The 23,603-nt window shown below is 39.5% G+C and overlaps 1 protein-coding gene across 1 annotated transcript in view; it reads left to right on the top strand.

The window, feature by feature from the left end:
- The window catches only part of LOC129705828 (polycystic kidney disease protein 1-like 1), a 221,641-nt gene that overhangs the window by 141,148 nt on the left and 56,890 nt on the right, over positions 1–23,603 (top strand). The window contains 10 exon segments of the mRNA XM_055649665.1: positions 1,021–1,134; positions 7,394–7,542; positions 8,286–8,386; positions 8,930–9,125; positions 14,635–14,721; positions 17,105–17,312; positions 18,280–18,386; positions 20,548–20,764; positions 22,125–22,265; positions 22,267–22,299. Of these exon segments, the coding sequence (XP_055505640.1) occupies positions 1,021–1,134; positions 7,394–7,542; positions 8,286–8,386; positions 8,930–9,125; positions 14,635–14,721; positions 17,105–17,312; positions 18,280–18,386; positions 20,548–20,764; positions 22,125–22,265; positions 22,267–22,299 (1,353 nt within the window).

Raw genomic sequence — 23,603 nt, 5'->3', positions numbered from 1 at the left:
AGACGGAAAGAACATGATCCAAGGGGTGGTACATTGGCACAGAGGTAGAGTTGCTGCCTTACAGTGCCAGGGTTTGTAGGATAATTGGTTTTGGTAAAAATTGTGAATTGTCCCTAGGTAGTAGGATAGTGCTAATGTACGGGGATCGCTGGTCGGCATGGACTCCGTGGCCGAAGGGCTTGTTTCCATGCTGTATCTCTAAGCTAACAATTAAACTTTTCCTGGATAGGAAATGCAGCTTTACAAAACCCTTGTTAAACCTCTGAAATGTTCTGTTCCACCATTGAGGAAGGATAGATCAATCATCTTGACATCACAATGCTTTTACAGGTCTAAAGGTTGAAATAACAGAAGAGATAGAGTCATAAAATCATATAGCATGGAAACAGGCCTTTTGGCCAACTTGTCCTTGTCAACCAATGTTGACTAAGCTTGTCCCATTTAGTTGCAATTGGCCCACTGGCTCATAAATTTTTCATATTCATGTAGGGTACCCGTCCAAAAGTCTTTTAAATGTTATTGTACCTGCCTCAACTACCTCCTCTGGCAGCTTGTTCCATATACTCACCACCATCCATTTGAAAAAGTTGCCCCTCTGATTTCTATTAAATCTTTCCCATCTCACTTTAAACATGTGTTGTCTATGCTTGATTACCCTACCCTGGGAGAAAGCATCTGTGAATTCACCCTATCCCTTTCATGATTTATACACTATAAAATAATCCCTCAGCTTCCTACTGTCCAAGGATAAACCCCTAGACTGGCCAACAACTTCTGTCCGGGGCCTCAGGTCCTGGCAACATCTTCGTAAGTATTCTATGCATCTTTTCCAGCTTCCATAAATTATAAATATTTAGCGTACATTATATACAGTTGCAGTGGGAGGAATATATCAACTCTCGTTTCTCTCAAAATTTGTGAATAGCTCTGACTGCAAATAACAATTCTTAAATTTGTGTGTAAACAAATGATATTAATTACAACTGTTTAACCAGTTGGTGTTATTTTGTCTCCTTGTAGATTAATGGTGATGTTGCTGACCTCACACTGTATAATTGTACTAACAGAAGAAAAGTTGAAGTAAAAGGGCTCAGTACACCAGTTCTAATTGAGTTTCAAAGGAAAGACTCGACTGTAAGTTTCTTTGAGGCCAAGTAATGTTAGAAATCCACATTATTGATATTCACAAGTTTAAAGTTCCAGTGTTTTTCAATTTGTACACCGGAAAGAAGTTGCTGCTACCCTCAATTCTTTTCAATATTCATTTTTGGGGCTCTGAACATTGCCAGCAATTGCCCAACTGCCCTTGAGAAGATTACGAGTATATATTATCAGGCCATTAGTTTGGTTTATTTTCGCGTGAGATCCTACTATATACAAACTTGTTATGTTGCCACATTACAACAGTAACAATACTTGAGGAGTGCTTCATAAGCTGGAAAACACTGAAACATGGAAAGGTGCTACAAAAATGTAACTCTTGAACTCATTCTGCAGATTCTGGTGTCAAAGAGGTTAGTTAAATTTGTGTACTGGTATTCAGAGACCTGGGCTATTGATGCAGGAACCTGTGTTCCAAACCCAAACTGGCAGCCGAGGAATATAAATTCAGATAATAAAACAAATCTGAAATTTAAAAAGCTAGCATCTCTAACATGCTTGTGAGGTCATATTCTAACTGCCGACACCAAGAATATAAATAATCACTGGATTAAGTCATAATGGGAGGCCTGGTCCCCCAGCGTAACCCGTTTCCCAAAGCAATATTCCACACTCACCCGTTCCCCCAATGTAACCCGTCCCCCCCAACGCGATATTGCACCACACGCATAGCCCCCAACTGCTCAGGCACGGCTCATTTTCCCCATCCCCAGCACTCCCTCCCCCTCCTCTTCACCCTCTCCTTCTTTCCCCTCTCCTACTCCCCTCCCCAATCCCTCCCTCACCACGGCTGGGTGGTGAGGGAGGGATTGGGGAGGGGAGTAGGAGAGGGGAAAGATTTCAGATTTGCCGCGAATTATCCTCGGGAAATTCTGGCAAAAAGACACGAGTTTAAAAGGGCAAGCAGAATTTTATATGGACATTCTGAAGTTCGTTATGGCGTGATCTATCCAGCGAAAATGCTAATTTTGTTTAACGACAAGCAACGCTCATTCACGGACACGGACTCTGCTTGCAAATATGCAGGGCTATGAGTATATAAAAGAACAAACAACATTTTTGAAATAAATGACACGCCGGGTATTTCTGCACCGCTATTATGGGAAACCTTCAAGGCATATATTCACGGCGTCATAATCTCTTACCAAAGTTTTCAAAATAAGCAAAATAAAATAGAACTTCAGCGGGTGGAACAGGAAATAAAATTACTAGAACTGGACAATGCAACTGACCAACCATAGATAAACATAATAAGATAACTTTATTGAAATATAAAATCAATAGAATACTATCGGCAAGAGTAATAAGATTATTCCAAATTACAAAACAAGCACACTTCGAATTTGGGGATAAGCCACATAAATTACTTGCGAGGCAACTGAAGCACCAAGAAAAGGAAAAAACTATCACTAAAATTAAATCGGATAATGGTGAGTTTCTAACACTGCCAAAGGATATTAATAAGAGGTTTGCCCAATTTTATCATAAATTATATACATCTAAATTAAATACAGATGTTAGTAAAATTACAATTTTTTTAGATAATTCCATTCTCCCAAAATTGGATAGTTTAGAACAAGAGCAATTAGGAGCACGGATTACTAGTGAAGAAATAAAACAAATAATAAACTCACTGAAAAATGGGAAGACCCCAGGACCAGATGGTTTTAGTAATGAATTTTATAAAAGATTTCAGGAGTCAATTGTACCAAGATTATTCAATTTATACATGCAGGCTTATACCGAAAATAAACTACCAGAAACCCTAGCAGAAGCAACAATAACGCATACCAAAAAAAGATAAAGATTTAGATGAACCGGGTTCTTATACAGCTATTTTACTTCTAAATACGGATCAGAAAATTTTAGCAAAGATTCTAGCTAGAAGACTAAATAATTATATTAACAATTTAATAAATACGAAAAGACAATCATTTAATAATTTGAGAAGGCTTTTCAATATAATGAACTCTCACAATGAGGACAATGAAGATATTTCAGTTGTTACGCTGGATGCAGAGAAGGCATTTGATCAGGTAGAATGGCAGTATTTATACAAGGTACTCCAAATATTTAATATGGGAGAGAATTTTATTAGATGGGTTAAAGTACTTTACGATAGACCTTCGGCAAGAATATTAACTAACAATATGCTATCTCCAAAATTTTATTTATCAATGAGTAACAGGCAAGGTTGTGCCTTATCACCATTGCTATTTGCCCTTATGATAGAACCGCTGGCTGAAAGGATTAGAAATCACCCGAATATTCACGGATATAACTCAAAGAATAAAATTGCATTATACGCTGATGATAGCCTTTTATATATTACTAATACACAACCAAGTATACCCACATTATTAACATTAATTGAGGAATTCGGCTCTTTTTCAGGATATAGAATAAATTGGAATAAAAGCGAAATTATGTCTTTAAAACCACAGGATTCGAGACACTTACTAAAATTCCCCTTCAAAATTACAACAGAAAAATTCAAGTATCTGGGTATTCAAATTACGAGAAGACACAAATCATTATTTAGTGCCAATTTTATGCCACTATTAAATAAACTGAATGATATGATTAAATTTTGGAAAACGCTCCCGCTCTCATTGATAGGTAGAATTAACGCTATAAAAATGACTTTCTTACCACAATTAATATATTTGTTTCAAGCGATCCCAATATATATTCCAAAATGCTTTTTCAAAAAATTAGATTCTACTATCACTAATTTTATATGGGATTACAGAGCACACAGAATTCAACGAAAGCATTTGTGTAAACATAAAGAAGTTGGGGGTTTATCATTACCTAACTTTATGTATTACTACTGGGCAGTGCAAATAAAGGTATTGTATTGTATTGTATATTAAGAACATAATGTACTGGTTGGATAGTTCCACTCAGCAGTTGGAGTGGATAAGAATGGAGAAAGAGGAGTGCTATCCGCACGATATAGGAACGATCTTGCTCTCACCGATAAAATTGAATAGTATAATATGTAAGAAGAACCCAATTATTCACAATACAATAAGAATTTGGAAACAAATAAAAGTATCTTTGAAATTAAATAATCTATCAGTACTAACCCCACTAGTGAACAACCCCGCATTCAAACCATCTATCATCGACAAAACATATCAACAATGGGATAGACTTAGGAAAGTAGGGGATATGTATGAATTGGGCAAACTGTTATCATTTCAACATTTAAAATTAAAATTTAAACTGAAGGATAATCAATATTTTAAATATATACAGATATGTGACTTTATGAAGAAATATATACATAGATTTCAAACTATATTTTTAGACCCTTTAGAGTTTAGAAGAAGCAATGAATATTAAAGCTGATTCACAAAAACTAATATACTTTTATAATAATATATTAAATAGAGAGTTACCCTCAACAGAAGCACTAAGAGAAGATTGGGAACATGAGCTAATGATAAAGATCTCGAAGGATAGATGGGAAAAGTATCTGATGAACACACATAATTGTTCTATTAATGCAAGACATAATTTAATTCAATTCAAATTATTTCATAGATTATATTATTCAAAAACGAGGTTGAATAAATTTTATCCAAACGTCTCTCCCAGATGCGATAAATGTTTGTTTCAAAACGCTAATATAACACATTCATTTGTAGGATGTACAAAATTGAATAAATTTTGGAGCGATATATTTGATATATTTACAAAGCTTTTCAAGTCCACAATAGAACCTAAAACGGAATGGATTATATTTGGAATAATAGTAGAAGATATCAATTTAAATAAAGACCAAAACGTTTTTTTAAATTATGGGTTAATAATTGGAAAGAAATTGATGCTTAAATTTTTGAAAAATACAACCATACCAACTGTTAAAATGTGGATTAGGAATATGATGGACATAGCACGCCTTGAAGAAATGAGACTCCGACTAATAGATAAATATGACCAATTCTTAAGGAGTTGGTCTCCTTTCATCGACTTTTTGGAATCATGTGATGCAGCGGTACCATAAAGATTGCTGATTTCAGTTCATGACGCGGATAGATCTACATCTCCGCATAAAGATTTGAAAATTTCTCTTTTAAGGGGACTTCTCTCCTATTTCTGCTTTCCACTATTCCTTTTTTTTATATACACACTTCACGTTTTTCTATTCTCTACCATCTATTTTTCCTCTTTTTCCCCTTTATATTGTTTTCTTTTTCTTGTCTTGCTTACTTCCTTCTCAAAACATAAAACTAGAGGTTGTACATAGAATGGATTACGGTATGACATAGTTGGCACCTAAAATTAGATTCCACTGTACTGTTTTCTACTGTATTAACTTCTAATAAAATAAACAAAAAAAAACCAAAAACAAAAAAAAAACACATCCCAGTATTTTTCTCCCTCCCTTCATTTTCTCCCTGTGAGATCCAGGCCAGGATAGACTTTCCTCCTTCATTGCTGTGATCTGCAGAAAAAGATGAAAAATGTCTAAAATTGATTCTCCACCCTCTCCCCCTTCTCTCTCTCACAGAGTCTCTCACCTGTTTTGGGCAGAATTTCTGGCAGTTTCTGAGCTGCCAGCCCACCAGACCTGAGTGACTGAGCTGCCAGTCCAATAATCCATTCGGCCCACAATGTCCATACTAGCCCTCTGGAAACCAGTCCAATCGGCCCACAACATCCATACCAGCGCTCCAGAAAGCAGCCCCCCCCCACCCCACTGGCCAACAATATTGGAATTGGTGGAGAGGTGGAATATTGCGTTGGGGGACCAGCCCTCCCTTGTGAACATGGGACCCAACTATCTTACATTAGAGTGATAGAGTTGGGCAGCATGGAAACGGGCCCTTTGGCCTATTGCATCTATGCCAACCAACATGTCTATCTATACTCAACCCACATGTGCATTAATTCCATATCCCTCTCCATGCCTTACTCATTCAAATGCCTGTCCAGATGTCTCTTAAATGTTGTTAAATGTCGCAATTTGTCTGGGATTGCTGGATCAACTTACTGCCCTGAAATGGTATTCTTTCCAATCTGGTTTCTGTAGTAAAATGCTCGCAACCCTTCACCCATTACACCACGGAACTTTAATTGATGACATACTCAGTGGATATTTTTAAGGCAGAGATCGATATATTTTTGATTAGTACAGATGTCAGAGGTTATGGGGAGAAGGCAGGAGAATAGGGTTAGGAGCGAGAGAGATCAGCTATGAGTGAATGGCGGAGTAGACTTGATGGGCCGAATGGCCTAATTCTACTCCTATCATCTATGACCTGATGACCTTACTGTTCTTCTTCTCACCAATGTTAACTGTGAAGATGTTTTGCCTTCTTCCAGTGTATAATTTCACTAAGTGCAGGGAGCATGAATGGGGTGAATAATCATGAATAACCTCTTAACTCTTTAAATATTAAGTTGTTTAATCAACTGAGTATCAGTCCCTGCGCGTTGTCTGGCTTTGGATACATATATGCTTCTGTAGTAATTTTACAATGAGCCACAAACTCCCCATGTTCTAAACATGTTCATGACCTAATCCTAAAACCTCAAACCAATTACCAGTCTTCCAAGGTCAATTAAAGGGCCTGTCCCACTTGGCCGTCATTTACGCCTCATTTACGCATCATATGTAGAATAGGTCGACGTGTCGTTACGCGCAAATCACGCATCATCATGCCGTCTGGTGCGCGTGATGTCATTAGAATACTCTGCGGCGCGCGGCGACGCATGGTTACGCACGGTGACGTAACCATGCATCACCACGCGATACACATGAGACGTCGGTACGCAGCGTGCGACACCAATGCATTAACGTGCGTACCCAATGTGTCAGCGTGCATACGCGATACGTCACGCAGGTGGCACGGGAGGATTTCGCGCAGCACAAAATCCTGGAGCGCCGCACGATACCGCGCGCAACTCCACACTCCACGCCTCTCCATGTGCTCGTCCCGCGCTACCCACGCGCTACCCGTGCGTCACAACGCGACAACCACATTTTTGGAGGTTGCGTAAATGACGCGCAAATTAACTCATCCAGGTGGTGGTTTGAAGTGGCATCTTCTGCTCATTCCTGAACTGCACTGAAAAAAGGCTGATGGAGCTTAGGGAAAAAAATTATTTAATGTCGATGTGTTTACCTGCAAGAATACAATTCACAACCATCTTTCAAAGCAATCTGATGTTTCCGAATGTACTTCTGCTGACTATTTTGATTCTTGATTTGTAACAGGAGCAGTTTAAGGTTCACATCCTCAATCGAACCCAGATGAATGTCCATATCCTGCCAGTGACACCAGCGAACCTGCAGCAGGCTCTGCAGCTTACTGTGAATTTCAACAGATCAAACCAGGAGGGGTTTCCCGTCATGCTGCTCGTGAGGTATGAAACTGTTTACAGTTTTGGGATGTGGGCACTGTTGGCAAGGTCAATATTTGTTGCACAACCCCATACATTTGGAAGTTTGGTGAAAAACCCTGCCTGAATCGCTGCAGCAGAGCTACTGGAAACTTTCGGTGTTTCTGGTTGCGGAATTCCAAAATGTTGGCCAATATTGAAGTAGATAGTTATGTCTAAACCAGCTTAGTATATGACTTAAAAAGGAGGTCATTCCCATATGCCTGGAGAAAAGGAATAGATTACATTTTGGGTCGAGACTCTGAAGAAAGGTCTCAACCTGAAGCGTCACCTATTCCTTTTCTCCAAGGATGCTGCCTGACCCTCTGTGAGTTACTCCAGCATTTTGTGTCTATCTTTGGTATAAACCAGCCTTTGCTGCACATTTCCATATGTCTATTGCTCATGTCATAAGGAAGATCATGGGGTTTGCTGTCATCAGCTTTTTTAATGACAGAACAGAACAAATTACTTATTTTTAAGATAGACACAAAAAGCTATAGTAACTGGGTCAGGCAGCATCTCTGGAGAGAAGGAATGGGTGACGTTTCGGGTCGAGACATTTTGACCCAAAACGTCACCCATTCCTTCTCTCCAGAAATGTTGCCTGTCCCGGTGAATTACTCCAGCTTTTTGTATCTATCTTTGGTTTAAACCAGCATCTGCAGTTCCTTCCTACACATTTTACTTTTGTTTTGATGTCAACGTTTTAATTTTATCTATTTTAGATCAAATAAAGAGCCAACTCCAAGTAAATATAACTTAAAACAAGTCCATCACTGGAATGGAGATGCAATCCGGTTATTTATTCCAGCATCATCACTTTTGGGTTTGTCACCATTTTTATACTTTTTATACATTAAAGTTCAAAGTTTTTAATATTTAAATCATGTTGAAAAGAAGTAGTACTAAGGTACTAAGAAATACAAATTAGATGCAAGAGGTGTGTGAAATAGTTTTCTTGTGTTTTTAAACTCTCTTCTTGTTATCAAAACCATATTCTTCTTAAAATGAAGTTTTGTGGAAAATATCACAACAGCAATAAAGAAGGTTGAGTTTATATTTACAGTACTTTGGGAATCCAGAAAGAGACAGTTTGTCCTGTCCACTGGTTTCTATGTGATTTATAAAGTTTGCTTCAAAATTGTTACCATTATTGATTTGATTACAAAGACACACATGGCCTGTTTAATTTTGAGCTTGGCTATGCTATTTGTTGGATATGAAACAATGGGATCCTGTCCAGCGCAAATTTCATGGATGATTAGTGTATTGAAATTGACTAAAAAAACATGATTAACAAAACTGAGACATAAAGACTGCTATTATCATTTAACTTTGGTAATCAATTATCCATTATCGTTTACCCCAGGTACAGGAATATATTATCTTGGTCTCTTGGATGCAAATTATAATAGAAAACCAAAAAATAGTTATCTTGCCAACAACCTGAGTTACACTTTGCGTATCCAGTGGACTCAATGCTTGTACTGGGATGATATCCACGAGTGGAAATCTGATGGCTGTTCACCCCAGCAGGAATCAGACTCACAGAAAATAAACTGCAGGTAAGATTAGTCTTAGCAATTTGTCATATCATTTGAGGATGGATTGGACAGACGACATTTCAGGTCGGGACCCTACTTCAGGTTGTCCAATCCCTCCTTTAGATGCTGCCTGACCCACTGAGTTTTTCCAGCATTCTGTGTTTTGCTCAAGATTCCAGCATTTGCATTTTCCAGTGTCTACTTCTTATATTGTTTTTCTTTGGTTTGCATTCTATTTTACCTTTTGCAAAAAGATGTCCTTTAAAATACAAGACACAAGAGACTGCAAATGATGAAATCTGGATCAACATTCAATCGGCTAGAGCTATTCAGCGGGTTAATTAGAATCTATGGTGGGAAAAGGACAGTCAATAGATAATAGCCAATAGGTGCAGGAGTAGGCCATTCGGCCCTTCGAGCCAGCACCGCCATTCAATGTGATCATGGCTGATCATCCCCAATCAGTACCCCGTTCCTGCCTTCTCCCCATATCCCCTGACTCCGCTATTTTTAAGAGCCCTATCTAGCTCTCTCTTGAAAGCATCCAGAGAATCTGCCTCCACCGCCAGAGGCAGAGAATTCCACAGACTCACCACTCTCTGTGAGAAAATGTGTTTCCTCGTCTCCGTTCTAACTTGGATTGGGACCTTTCAGCTGGACAAGCATCTGCAGTTTCTTTTCTCTACAAGTCTCCGTTCTAACTTGGATTGGGAGGCCTTTCAGCTGGACAAGCATCTGCAGTTTCTTTTCTCTACAAGTCCTTTCAAGGCCTCACCTTTGTACTCTGTGCCGGCAACTCAACTAATACCGGGAATGGCATGATGTTGAGTTGTTCTTCCATTGCATCTACCTCCATGCCTACCGTGTATATCTTTGGCAAAGTATGCTTACCCCCTAAATCACAATCACAATAATACTTTATTAGCCAAGTATGTTTTGCAACATACGAGGAATTTTATTTGCCAAGTCAGTCATACAAATAAAAAGCAACGGAACACACAAAACACATTTTAACATCCATCACAATGACCCCTCCACGTTGCTCACTTCCCTTTGCTCTCCTGTGGTCGGGGGCCTTGAGCCCTCCGTTGACGGGATGATCTTGACTCCCGTAGCCGGCAGCGGGCCCTCCGCATCGAGGCGATCAGCTCCTGCATCGGGGGGATGTCTGCTCCCCCACGCCGGACGATCGAACCCCGCGTCGGGTCTGGTCGAACCTTCCACGACGTTGAAGCTCCCGACATCCACAGCCTCTCTCTCGAGACTGTAAAGTCCCCAGGCAAGGGATCGGCAAGGGATCGGCTCCGATGCAAGTCTACATCCCACGGTGGGGCCCAAAGTCAGTCCGAGCAGGCCTCTAGCTCCATCGAAGGTGGGCTGCAAAGTGACCAGAGAATGTGATTCAAAAATTAATCGCATTTCCGGCAAGGTAAGAAACTGAAAAAAAAGTTTCCGCCTCCCCCTCCCCTTCCCCCTCTCCCCACATAAAACAAACCGGAGACCATTTGAACAAACTTTTAACACACACTAAAAAAATTTAAAAAGAAGAAAAAACAAACAGACTGTTGGCAGGGCTGCCAATCGTGCGGCGCCCCTGGTGGACCTTTCTTCTGTCTCCAATGGTCCTCCAAATGATCATCTCCAAATGTTCAAGAAGGAACTGCAGATGCTTGAAAATCGAAGGTAGACAAAAGTGCTGGAGAAACTCAGCGAAGCTCCATAGATGCTGTCGCACCCGCTGATCATCTCCAAATGATGACCTTTCTTCTGTCTCAATTAGTCCTCTTCCTCTTGGATACCCCTTTTAGGCTTTTTACCCACTCTAGACCATTTCAGTTCCAACTGTCAACACAGCATCAACTGCCTTGACCTCAACTACCCTCATCTACTCCAACCTCACTCCTTTGAACATTCAGCCCGCTGCTCTCTCCGCACCAATCCCAATCTCATCATTAAACCTGCAAACAAAGGCAGTGCCATTGTGGTTTGCTAGACTGACCTTTACTTTGCAGCCAGCAGTTCTCGTACACTTCCTCATATCTACCCCTGGAACATGACTTCCACATCATCAGAGATCTCACCACTTCAGGAGATCTCTACTCCACAGCCTCCAACTGATGGTAATCCCCGTACTAACCATTTCTAACTCCAACCCAAGATTCACAGGTAGGCCTGCCTATTCTTTTCACTTCTCACACCTTAACTCTGTCTTATCCATCCTCCCCTTGACCCTTCCCACCTACATCCAGTATATCTTACATGCACTTACCATTTCAACAGCTTCCAATTTCCTGCCCCTGACCCCTGAAAGAGAAGTTAGGGATAGAATAAAACTAATAGAAAAGATGTATAACACAGCAAAGAGGAGTCAGAAGCCAGAAACTTTCATAGGACAACAGAAGGAAACAAAACAAGCAGTACGGGCTGAAAAGCTGAAGTACAAGGGGAAGCTGGCCAGGAATCTGAGGAAGGACATTATTGCCATAGAGGGAGTGCAGAGACGGTTCACCGGACTGATTCCTGGGATGTCAGGACTGTCTTATGAAGAAAGACTGGATAGACTTGGTTTATACTCTCTAGAATTTAGGAGATTGAGGGGATCTTATAGAAACTTACAAAATTCTTAAGGGGTTGGACAGGCTAGATGCAGGAAGATTGTTCCCGATGTTGGGGAAGTCCAGGACAAGGGGTCACAGATTAAGGATAAGGGGGAAATCCTTTAAAACCGAGATGAGAAAAACTTTTTTCACACAGAGAGTGGCGAATCTCTGGAACTCTCTGCCACAGAGGGTAGTTGAGGCCAGTTCATTGGCTATATTTAAGAGGGAGTTAGATGTGGCCCTTGTGGCTAAGGGGATCAGGAGGGTATGGAGAGAGGGCAGGTACGGGATACTGAGTTGGATGATCAGCCATGATCATATTGAATGGCGCTGCAGGCTCGAAGGGCCGAATGGCCTACTCCTGCACATAATTTCTATGTTTCTATGTTTCTATGTAAAGAAGGACAGTAAAAGCTTCTTTAGATATGTTAAGGGAAAAAGAATAGCAAAGTCAAATGTGGGTCCTTTGAAGGCAGACACGCGTTAAATTATTATGGGGAACAAGGAAATGGCAGAAGAGTTGAACAGGTACTTCGGATCTGTCTTCACTAAGGAGGACACAAACAATCTCCCAGAAGTACTGGTGGACAGAGGATCTAAGGGGGTTGAGGAACTGCAATAAATTTTCTTTAGGCGAGAAATAGTATTGGATAGGCTAATGGGACTGAAGGATGATAAATCCCCTGGGCCTGATGGACTGCATCCCAGGGTCCTCAGGGAGGTGGCTCTAGAAATAGTGGACGCATTGGTGATCATTTTCCAATGCTCAATAGATTCAGGATCAGTTCCTGTGGATTGGAGGATAGCTAATGTTATCCCTCTTTTCAAGAAAGGAGTGAGAGAGAAAACGGGGAATTACAGACCAGTTAGCCTGACTTAGGTGGTGGGAAAGTTGCTGGAGTCAATTATTAAAGAGGTAATAATGGGGCATTTGGATAGCAGTAAAAGGATTAGTCCAAGTCAGCATGGATTTATGAAAGGAAAATCATGCTTGACTAATTTTCTGGAATTAAAATGGAAGAAGGGGAGCCAGTGGATGTAGTGAATCTAGACCTTCATAAAGCCTTTGATAAGGTCCCGCATGGGAGACTGGTGAGTAAAATTAGAGCACACGGTATTGGGAGTAGGCTGTTGACGTGGATAGAAAATTGGTTGACGGACAGGAAGCAAAGAGTAGGAGTGAACGGATCATTTTCAGAATGGCAGGCAGTGGCGAGTGGAGTGCCGCAAGGCTCGGTGTTGGGGCCGCAACAGTTTACCATATATATTAATGATTTGGAAGAGGGAATTAGGAGCAACACTAGCAAGTTTTCAGATGACACAAAGCTGGGTGGCAGTGTGAACTGTGAAGAGGATGTTAGGATGTTGCATGGTGTCCTGGACAGGTTGAGTGAGTGGGCAGATGCATGGCAGATGCAATATAATATAGATAAATGTGAGGTTATCCACTTTGGAGGCAAAAACAAGGGGAAGATTATTATCTCAATGGGGTTAGGTTAGGTTAGGTTAGGTTAGGTGTTTTTGTAAACGTGGTGTAACTATGTCGTAAAAACCTTTATAAAATTAATTACTGAATCCGTCTGGTCCTGGTGTTTTTCCATTTTTTAGTGTGTTTATTGTGTCTTATATTTCCTTAGATGTAATTTGTGCTCCCAGTTCCTCTTGTTCCTTCAATTCTAGTTTTGGAAGATTACAATTGTCCAGGAACTCTGAAACTTTATTATTGTCTGTTAGCGTTTTGGATGTGTATAAATTCTGGTAAAATTGAGCAAATCTTTTATTGATATCATTGGGTAGTGTTAATAATTCCTCTCTATCTGATTTAATCTTTAAAATTGCTTGGTCTTTTTCGCGTTTTTTCAGTTGGCGTGCAAAGTTTATGGGGTTTATCCCCGAATTCAAAGTGTTCCTGTTTTGTAATTTGGAATAGTCTTATAACTTTATCTGATAATAACTTATTTAGTTTAAATTTCAATATTAATATTTTATTATGTTTATCCATATTTGGATCTTTAGCATTATCTATATCTATTTGTCTGATTTGTTCTTCTAATTGTCTTTGTTCGTTCTTATTCTTTTTGTTTTGAAAAGCTTGGTATGAGATAATGACTCCTCTAATAAATGCTTTGAAGGATTCCCATAGTAAAGTGGGCGATATGTCTGGTGTATCGTTTATCTCAAAAAATGTCCATCTGTTTTTTTTAGATATATATTCCCTTGTGGGTCTTTTAAAATTTGCGAGTTAAACCTCCAAAACGATTTATTCGTAGACATCCCTTCCAGTTTTTAAAAGAAAGTTAGCGGGGAGTGGTCTGAAATCGTATTGGTGTGATATTTAGGGTTCATAGTATAAGGGATTAGTTTTGTATCCACTAGGAAATAATCTATACGTTAATTTACAATCTCACTGAAAATAAGAATTACGAGAAAGGGAAGAAGGCATCTTGGATGTGTTCCAGAAATGCTGTTTTGTTTTATCTGCAACTACATACACAATTGATGCACAAGGGTCCAGATTAATATGAAATAAAGTTCATGTTTTAAGTAAGTAAGTAAGTAAGTAAGTTTATTGGCCAAGTATTCACATACAAGGAATTTGCCTTGGTGCTCCGCCCACAAGTAACAACATGACATACAGTGACAGTTACGAATGACTCAGAAAACACTAAATATTAATGATAATAAAAGATTAATGATAAAACACATTGATTAAGCATGTGAACCAACAAAATACCAGGTCAAAGGGAGGCTACAGATTTTGACCGTTGAGCAACTACTCGTGGATAAAAACTGTTTTTATGTCTGGCTGTGACAGTCTGGAGTCGCCTTCCAGGGGGAAGTGATTCAAAGAGTTTATGTATTTACATTTCTCTAATAAGCTTTTTTCTTTCATCTCTTTGATAAATATATTATCTTTTATTTTTCGTTAGTTGCAACCACATGACAACATTTACAGTTGCACATCAGCCAGTCGAAATCCTTGATGTCAAGTTTACTGATATCTTGATATTTATCAGGTGCGTATTACAACACTGAAGAATGGTTGTATTGATTTAATATCTATACACTCTGGAACATGATTGGAGGCGTAATCAATTAAATCAATTAAATATATAATCAATATTATATAATCTCTCTCTCTCTCTCTCTCTATATATATATATATATATATATATATATAGAGAGAGAGAGAGAGAGAGAATAGAATTTGTTTATAATTAACATTGGATTGTTACAAGTAAATACTGAAGTATTATATTGGTTTATTATTGGTTTGTGGTCATGGATATGGTGACAAGCTTTGTTTGCATGCCATGAAGTCAAATCAAGAGTACAATCAAATACACAGGTGGTGCAAAGAGAAAAATACCAGAGTGAGGAATATAGTGATAGCATTGTATGATTACAGTTACAGAGAAAAAGTGTAAGGTGTGCAATGAGGTAGTTTGGAAGATCAGGACTATACCCTGGCTTATGGGAGGACCGTTCAGTAGTCCGATAACAGAGAGGAAGAAGCTGTTTCTACATCTGGTGTTACATGCTTTCAAGCTTTTGGCTCTTCTGCATAGTGGGACAGGGTAGAAGAGAGAGTGACTAAAATGAAAATAGCCCTTGATTATGTTGGCTGCTTTACCCATGGCACTTTATGAAGTCAATGACTAGATTCTTCATCTTGCTAACATTGAGAGAGATGGTGTTGTCTTGACATGTTTCATAAACTCTCCATATTCTTGCTGTAGTTCATCTCATCATTGTTCAGGTTCTGGCCCAATGCAGTGGAGGCATTTGCAAAATTGTAAATGGAGCTAGAGCAGAAATTGGCTGCACAGATGTGAGTTTGCATGGAGTTTAATGAGGAGCTGAAAATGCATCCTTGCGAGGCACCGGTCTGGACAATGATTGAGAAGATGGTTTTGCCACTTATCCTCACTGATCATGGTCTGTGGGTCAAGAAATCGAGGATCCAAATGCAGAAGAGGTGCTGATTCTTGGGTCCAGTAGTTTGGAGATGACTTTGTTGGTTGGGTTTATGGTATCAGTTTAGAAAATCTGAAGTACAGTTGAAGCTCCATTGTCAGGAATAACTTTTTTATCATATAATATTGAACTGTTCAATTGAGATTATATAGATTGTAAACTGTAATTCATTGCTACATTTGTAAATATTATATACATTGAATTCACTGATTCTCCAATTATTGAATCACTATGTTGATTACTGATTGTACATTATATGGAAAATGCATTTAGTATTGCTGCCATATCTCTAAAGGGCTTGTCCCACTTAGGCAACTTTTTCGGCAACAGCCGGAAAATAGGCTGTGGCCACATGGTCGCGGGGTGACACGGCGTGGCGCCTGTATTGTCGTGAGCTGTTGCCTCAAGTATCGTGGCCTTTTTCTTGTCGCCGCTTGATTTTCAAATGTTCAAAACCCCTCGGCGACAATTAGCTTGACATTGCGTGACTTCTCCTGGTGTAGGTGCTGTCATAAGTTGTCGTAGGCTGTTGCCAGGTTGACACCATCTGATGTTGACTTTCGCTGGGTGCTGACTTTGGTGAATTCAAGTGGCGGCAGCCTACGTCATGGAGAGAAGGCAGGTACGGGATACTGAGTTGGATGATCAGCCATGATCATATTAAATGGCGGTGCAGGCTCGAAGGGCTGAATGGCCTACTCCTGCACCTATTTTCTATGTTACTATGTTTCTACGTCATGCTACGTCAACCGGCGACAGTATCGGCGTCACGAGAAGTCACGTTGCGTCATTTGAAAAAAAGTGCACCGCTCCACCTGTCATCAGTTGACGCCATCAGGGTCGTAGCTTGTCGTAGCTTGTCGTGGACTGACGTAGGCTGACTTTAGTTGTCGTAGGCTGCCGTCTATATCGTCGTAGGCTGTTGTGGGTGTTATTGAGGGTTGACGTCGCGTGTCGCAAAGAATTGGGACGCCGATTGACGTAGCTTGTTGTAGCTTGACGTCGACCAGGTGGGGGCCGGTTTCTCGCTGGCTGTTGCCGAAAACGTGGCCTAAGTGGGACAGACCGTTAAGTTGGCTACTTTGGATCAGTACTCTGCTTTATCGTTTCTTTTTAATCTCAGTAAGCAATGTGCAAGTTTATTAGCTTCTCGGTGTTGTTTCTTCTTGACCTTCACTTGACAGTTTTCCTGATCATGACATTGATAAACCCACATCTGATATTAAAAATAGGCCTACATCCAGATTATCTAATTTATTAAAAATATTCTGATATTTGATACGCAATAAATAAATACTTTAAAAGGACCAAGACAGTGAGCATTAAATATGTTCTTAATGCAGGCAACACAGTAAAATAACTAATGTCTATATTTCGATCATCTTTTTTTGGAGAATAATGATTGTATTATTGGTTTTTCAGTGCTTTTGAAAGCTATGTCACTTGCATCACAGTTCTGTTTGCGCTTACCTTCTACATTCTACTGGTTATCTTGTGTAAACGTAAGGACCTTTACCTTGAGACAAAACCTGGAGTCATTGTTTTGCAAGACAATGCTCCCGCTGACCAGCATCTATATGAAATCACTGTTGAAACGGGCTTCAGGACAAAGGCTGGAACCACTGCCAAGGTACTCTCTATCCTTCTTACAATCATTGTATTTCTATTTAACTTAACGTGGAACATAGAAAAATCAGCACAGGCCCTCAAGATATAACGCTGAACATGGTGCGAGGTTAAACTATTCTCCTTTGCCTGCACATGATTCATATACCTCCATTCCCTACCAATCGATGTACTGTACTTATCCAAAATCCTCTTAAATGCCACCATTGCATCTGCCAACACTGCCACACTTGGCAATGTGTTCCAGGGACCCACCACTCTCAGAATAAAATGACAATGGCAGGATTGATATGAGAAAATAGACAGTACAAAATACATAATTACATTCAAATACTCATCCTGATAAATGATGAAACAAAATCTCTAAAATATTTGAATGAATTAAGGAAAAGGCATGAATTTAAGAGTTTGGATTACACAGGATTATCATGCAATCTGGAGCAAGGGGCCTTACTCATCAGTATTTTTCTTACATTGCTGTTAGAATCCCATGAATTCTGACTTGCATCAGATGTGTGTGACCTATCAGAATTAAAAGATCTAATTGCTATGCATTTGGTTCTTCAGAATGCTGTAGTTTACTTTCCTGTTAAAGCCCTGTCCCACGGTGCGAGTTCATTCCAAGAGCTCTCCCGAGTTTGCCCCGATTCGATCTCGGAGATTTACGGTAATGGCCACTCGTCGGTACTCGGGGCTCTCGTGGACATTTTTCAACATGTTGAAAAACCTTCACGAGTCTTCCCGTGCTTACCTGCCGTTAGCGAGTCTTCCCAAGTACCTGCTGATTGCGTTACGAGCCGCTAAGAGACATCCCTGAGCTGCGACGTACCCCCTACGTTCATTCTCCGTGCTTACCATGAGTTTGATTATTTTTAAACTCGGGAGAGCTCTTGGAATGAGCTCGTACCGTGGGACAGGGCTATTACAGTCATACTTGTTATCAATCATTTCTTGTAATTACCCATTTCCAGGTGTACATCAAACTTTATGGAGAAGATGGTGTATCTGAAACTAGAGAGTTATACCACCCTGAGAAGCAATTATTTGAGAGGAATTCCAGATATACATTTATAATGAGGTATTTTTGTATTATACATTTATAATGAGGTATATGCTTCAGTTACAGTAATTTAAACTAAACATTTTATTGAGGTCTAATTAGTTGAGTTAAGGAAATTATCTTTAGGTCCTTTACTGATTTAGCACCTGTATGTTTTTAAATGATCTCCCATGTTTTAAAAACAAGGAATTTTTCAAAGAAATGTCTCCACATTCTCCAGTTTATTGGCCAATGGGAGCAGCTGAGCCTCACCTGATGGAGTGTAACAATAGAATTGTGCCTAAACAAATAATTGCTTTCCTCTTCCTTTGAGTCAGTTGACTGAAGTAAAATTTCCTAAGTGTCAATACTTAAAATGAGGTCACAAGAAACTGCAGATTCTGGTATCTTGAGGAATAAACAAACTGTTTGAGGGCAATGGACAGACGGTTCAGAACCCTTCTTGAGTCTGACAAAAATGAGCCTTGCTGCTGATGCTGAAATAATTCAATATAATGGATATAAATATTCCTCCACAAAGCTTGTTTGAATTGCTCATACCCTTATTATTCATCCTCCCCATGACAATTATTTTAACTATTATAAATTACTTCCCTTTCTTTCTTATACATTTTAAATTCTTCTTGTTATCGAGTCCACTCACAAGATTAGAAGTTGTTCAGCCAGAGCTGAACACACTTCTTGGCATCTGCATACAATGGTGTCTGTCTTGTCGCTCCTTGTGCTTCGTGTTCATGGTGGTGGAAAGATTGGTGGAAACAGGGCCACGACGTGAACGCTCTTTCCTTGACCCCATTTTATATTTAAATGTTTTAAATTATTTTTGGTATAAAAGATATGAATCAACCCAGGCAAACTTATAAATGATTTAACTGACATAAGAACACCACAGTTTTCCAGATATAATTACCTTAAACCATATCAGCCTGTTCCAGGAGATTGTGGCTTGAGATGCTCCTGACAGTTATTTTAGCTGCTTCTGATTCTCCTGGAACTTAAAGCAAAATGATTGTTTCATATTTTGGTATAGCATCTTTCTAAATGTCCTGAACTCTCCCTCTCTCTCTTTTTCATGACTTGTGAAGTTATTGTTTATCTTTGCTATCTTCCACTTATTTCTATCTTACCATGCTTCCCCCATGTTGTCAGTGACTGATGTCATAACAACCTCAGAGATAGGAGGCGGAGCTGGTCAAAATGCACTGGGGTTTGCCCTACCACCAGTCGATCAATCAGGGCCAGTCTGATCTTGACATTTATCTTCTTATCCCTCATAACACTTTATTTCCCTTTAGTCCCCAAATGTTTGTCACATTCTTGGATATATTCAGTAACTCATCCTCCACAGTTCCATAGATAGAGAATTCCTAAGATTTGTGACCGTCTGAAAATTCTTTCTCATATCCGTTCTAAATTTGCAACCCCTTATTCTTAGACTTTGCCAACTCATCAAGTTTTATATCTGCCCACCAGAAACATCATCTCAGCTTCAAAGTCATCAGATCTCTCTGACAGCTCTGTGAGATTCTTTCAGCAGATCCTCTTCAGCAAGTGATATCATGAGGCTTCTTTATTTTTCATAATGTGTTGGTTCACTATGAGCACAGTTTGCTTCATTGGTAGCACTATCTGGCCTGCCTGCAGTTGACTGGGCATAAGAAGAATAAAATGTGGTGCCCTGACGAATCCTACCATGGAAGCATTTCACAAAGTACACAAAGTGCTGGAGTAACTGAGCGGGTCAGGCAGCATCTCTGTGGAGGACATAGATAGTGCCATTTCATGTCAGAACCCTTCTTCAGATGATGGATCCCGATCTGAAACATCACTTATCCATGTCCTTCAGAGAAGATGCTAAACGCTGAGTTACTCCAGCTCTGTGTTTTCTCCACAAGATTCTAACATCTGCACGTCCTTGTGTCTATTCTACATTTCATGATTGTTTTAAGATTATTAATCTTTATGCTACAACTAATACATCCTGTGAACTTCCTGCTTGTTAAACCATGTTTTGCTTCATCGTATTTTATAACACTTGTTGAAATTTTAAATACCCATATCCTTACTTATGGTGGAAATAGAGACTTGGTTTTGTCCTTCTTCCTCTCATCCCATCTTAAATGAAAATCATGTCTGACTATAATTTTAAGTTCCATCATAGTTTTTTTCTTCTTCTTAGTGCTCCAGAAAGTCTTGGTCCAATTTGGAAGGTTCATGTTTGGCACAACAATGGTGGTCTTTCCCCGAGCTGGTATGTTACTTCTGTGATTGTCAAGGACGTGCTGAATGGTATGTGCTGGTTCTTTCCTGCTGAATGCTGGCTTGCCGCAGATGAAGGGGATGGAAAAGTGGAACGAGAACTGAACTCGCTCACCCACGGGCCTGGCTTTAAAAAGGTAATGTATTATTTTTCTTAGCATACATGTTATCTTTTACATGTTCTGTCATGCAAATTAAGTGTGCAATTGTTGGCCTAATGCATCTTCAGTGACCAGAGCTTCGACACATTGTTTGGCCATTGGAAACATTGCAAGGCAGGGCAAAGCATTTAGCTACTGACTGTTCCCATCAATCAGTTTTGAGTTGAGTTTAGTTTATTGTCAAGTATACCGAGATACAGTGAAAAGCTTTTGTGGCATGCTAACCAGTCAACAGAAAAACAATACGTGATTACAATCGAGCCATCCACAGTGTGCAGATACATGATGAAAGGAATAAGGTGAATAACGTTATGCAGTCAAATGTTCGAATAGTGGTTGTATTTAATATTCTGGCATAAACCTTGATTCACAGCTGAAACTGCTACCACAAAGCCATTAAAATTGCTATTAGAAACATAGAAAATAGGGTGCAGGAGTAGGCCATCCGGCCTTTCGAGCCTGCACCGCCATTCAATATGATCATGGCTGATCATCCAACTCAGTATCCCGTACCTGCCTTCTCTCCATACCTCCTGATCCCTTTAGCCACATGGGCCACATCTAACTCCCTCTTAAATATAGCCAATGAACCGGCCTCAACTTCCTTCTGTGGCAGAGAATTCCAGAGATTCACTACTCTCTGTGTGAAAAATGTTCTCCTCATCTCGGTCCTAAAAGATTTCCCCCTTATCCTTAAACTGTGACCCCTTGTTCTGGATGGTTCAAGGTGCAGGGGGCACAAGTTTAATATGCAGACCAACAGATACAGAGGAGACAGGAGGGTAACTCTTTTTCATGGAGAGTGATGATGATCAAGAATCTAGAAATTATGGCTTGCAAGAGAGTTGGAAAATTAAGCAATCAAGCTTTCAAAAGGGAATCAGATAGGCACTAGAGGGATAATTATTTATGTGACTATGAGGAGACAGGAGAAGGGACTGAATAGGTCCTTATAAAGGGAACAGTCATAGACTCAATTGGCCAAATACCTTCCTCTGTGCTGCGACAATTCCGTGATTCAATACACTATTGCTGTCCCTTTGGCAAAATCATTTATGATATCAAGACAATTTTCTTGTTTCGTTACTGTTTAAAATGATGCATTTTTATACTGTGCACCAATTTCATATGTGTTATATAGTAAATTAATTATTGATAAGAATAAACTAGATAGAGGCATAGCCCTACAAAATACTGAGACATTTGAAAGTAAAAGATCAAGGATAAGTATTGTTTTCTATGTGTTGCAAACCCTGATTTTTTTTTCTCCTTGTCAAACAGGTTTTATTGAAACATTTCAGGTTTTCATTGGATTCAATATTTTTGTTTTCCGCAGCTTCTATACAGCAAATTAACTGAGTATCTGGAAGACTACCACATGTGGGGATCAGTATATTGTCGCCCATCCTACAGCTCTTTTACACACACTCAGCGTCTCAGTATCTGCCTTTGCCTTCTGTTGGGTTATATGTGTCTCAAATGCTGTGCTGACCAGCCTCAAGAATGAGGAGGTAAAAAATCTTACATAACTTCAATATTAATCTTGCTTTGAAAGTAATGGTTATGTTGTGCAGTACTATTAGCCGATCCATGTCTGTTGTGAAAATTGTAATCTAACTGTACTTTTGGTCAATTGACAAATTTCTAAACAGTAGATCAAAATCTTCAGATGCCAATGTTAAATGCTGACCTTTTCTAGTCTGATGACAGATAAAGCCAAAAAAGTAAACACTTCGTAAGACAGGAAATCATCTTCAACTGACTTCATCGGTTGAGGGAATTGAGTATAAAAGTTGGGGAGTCATATTGCTGCTGCACAAAGTTTACGTGCTGAAAAAAGAAGGATATCGATCTAGTGAAGCAGACAGAATTAGTTAGATTAGCATCATGGTTGATGCACACATGCTGGGGTGACGGGCTTATGATCTGTGTTCTGTTTTCTATCACTAAATGTAAACAATGGCATAACATAGTTCTTGGTCCTGAAATTTCTGGATGTTTTTGTACAGTTGATAAGTTTCCAGATTACGTGAGTGCATAATCTTTTTTCCCATGGTAGGGACAGATATTTAAAATGGAAGAGGAAAGATTTAATCTGAATCTGAGGAGCTGTTTTGGGGTATATGGAACAAGCTACCAAAGGACATAGTTCAGGCAGGTACAATAACAACATTCAAAAGACATTTGGACACATAGATAAGAAAGGTACAGAGAGTCAAGGGCCAAATGCAGGCAATTGAAACTAGGGTAGATGAGATTAGGAGGAAAGGAGGAATTGGTCGGCAGGGAGGAATTAAGGGGCTTGTTTCCAAGCTGCATGACTCTATGACTCTATGACTCAGTGATTAGGAAGGCAAATGGTGTGTTGGCTTTTATTATGAGAGGGATTGAATAAAGATGTAAGGAAGTCATACTGCAATTATACAGGGCCTTAGTGAGTCTGCACTTGCATTACTGTGTATAATTTTGTACTCCTTACCTGAAAGAAATTATATATAGAGCAGCAGAGATTCACTAACTGTTTCCTGGCATGGTAGGTTTACTATGTGAGGAGATATTCGATAGACTCGCTTTTTTGATTTTCTTTTGGGAGAACCAACAGGATATGGGTTTACTGTTGCAAAATAGTAGTGAGATAAAAGATCAGCCATGAACTTGATGTAAGTTGGAGCAAATGAAGGGCCAAATGGCCAACCTGCTGCTATTTTCTTTCTATATTCTCCCTTGAACAGTATTAGTATAACATCAACACTATCCAGTGCCACTCTTGAAAAAATGAAGATCGAATAATTATGACTAATGCCTCAACCATTTT

The sequence above is a fragment of the Leucoraja erinacea genome, chromosome 2 (assembly GCF_028641065.1).
Source record: "Leucoraja erinacea ecotype New England chromosome 2, Leri_hhj_1, whole genome shotgun sequence".
NCBI lineage: Eukaryota > Metazoa > Chordata > Chondrichthyes > Rajiformes > Rajidae > Leucoraja > Leucoraja erinaceus.
This window is presented reverse-complemented; position numbering and strand designations above follow the sequence as displayed.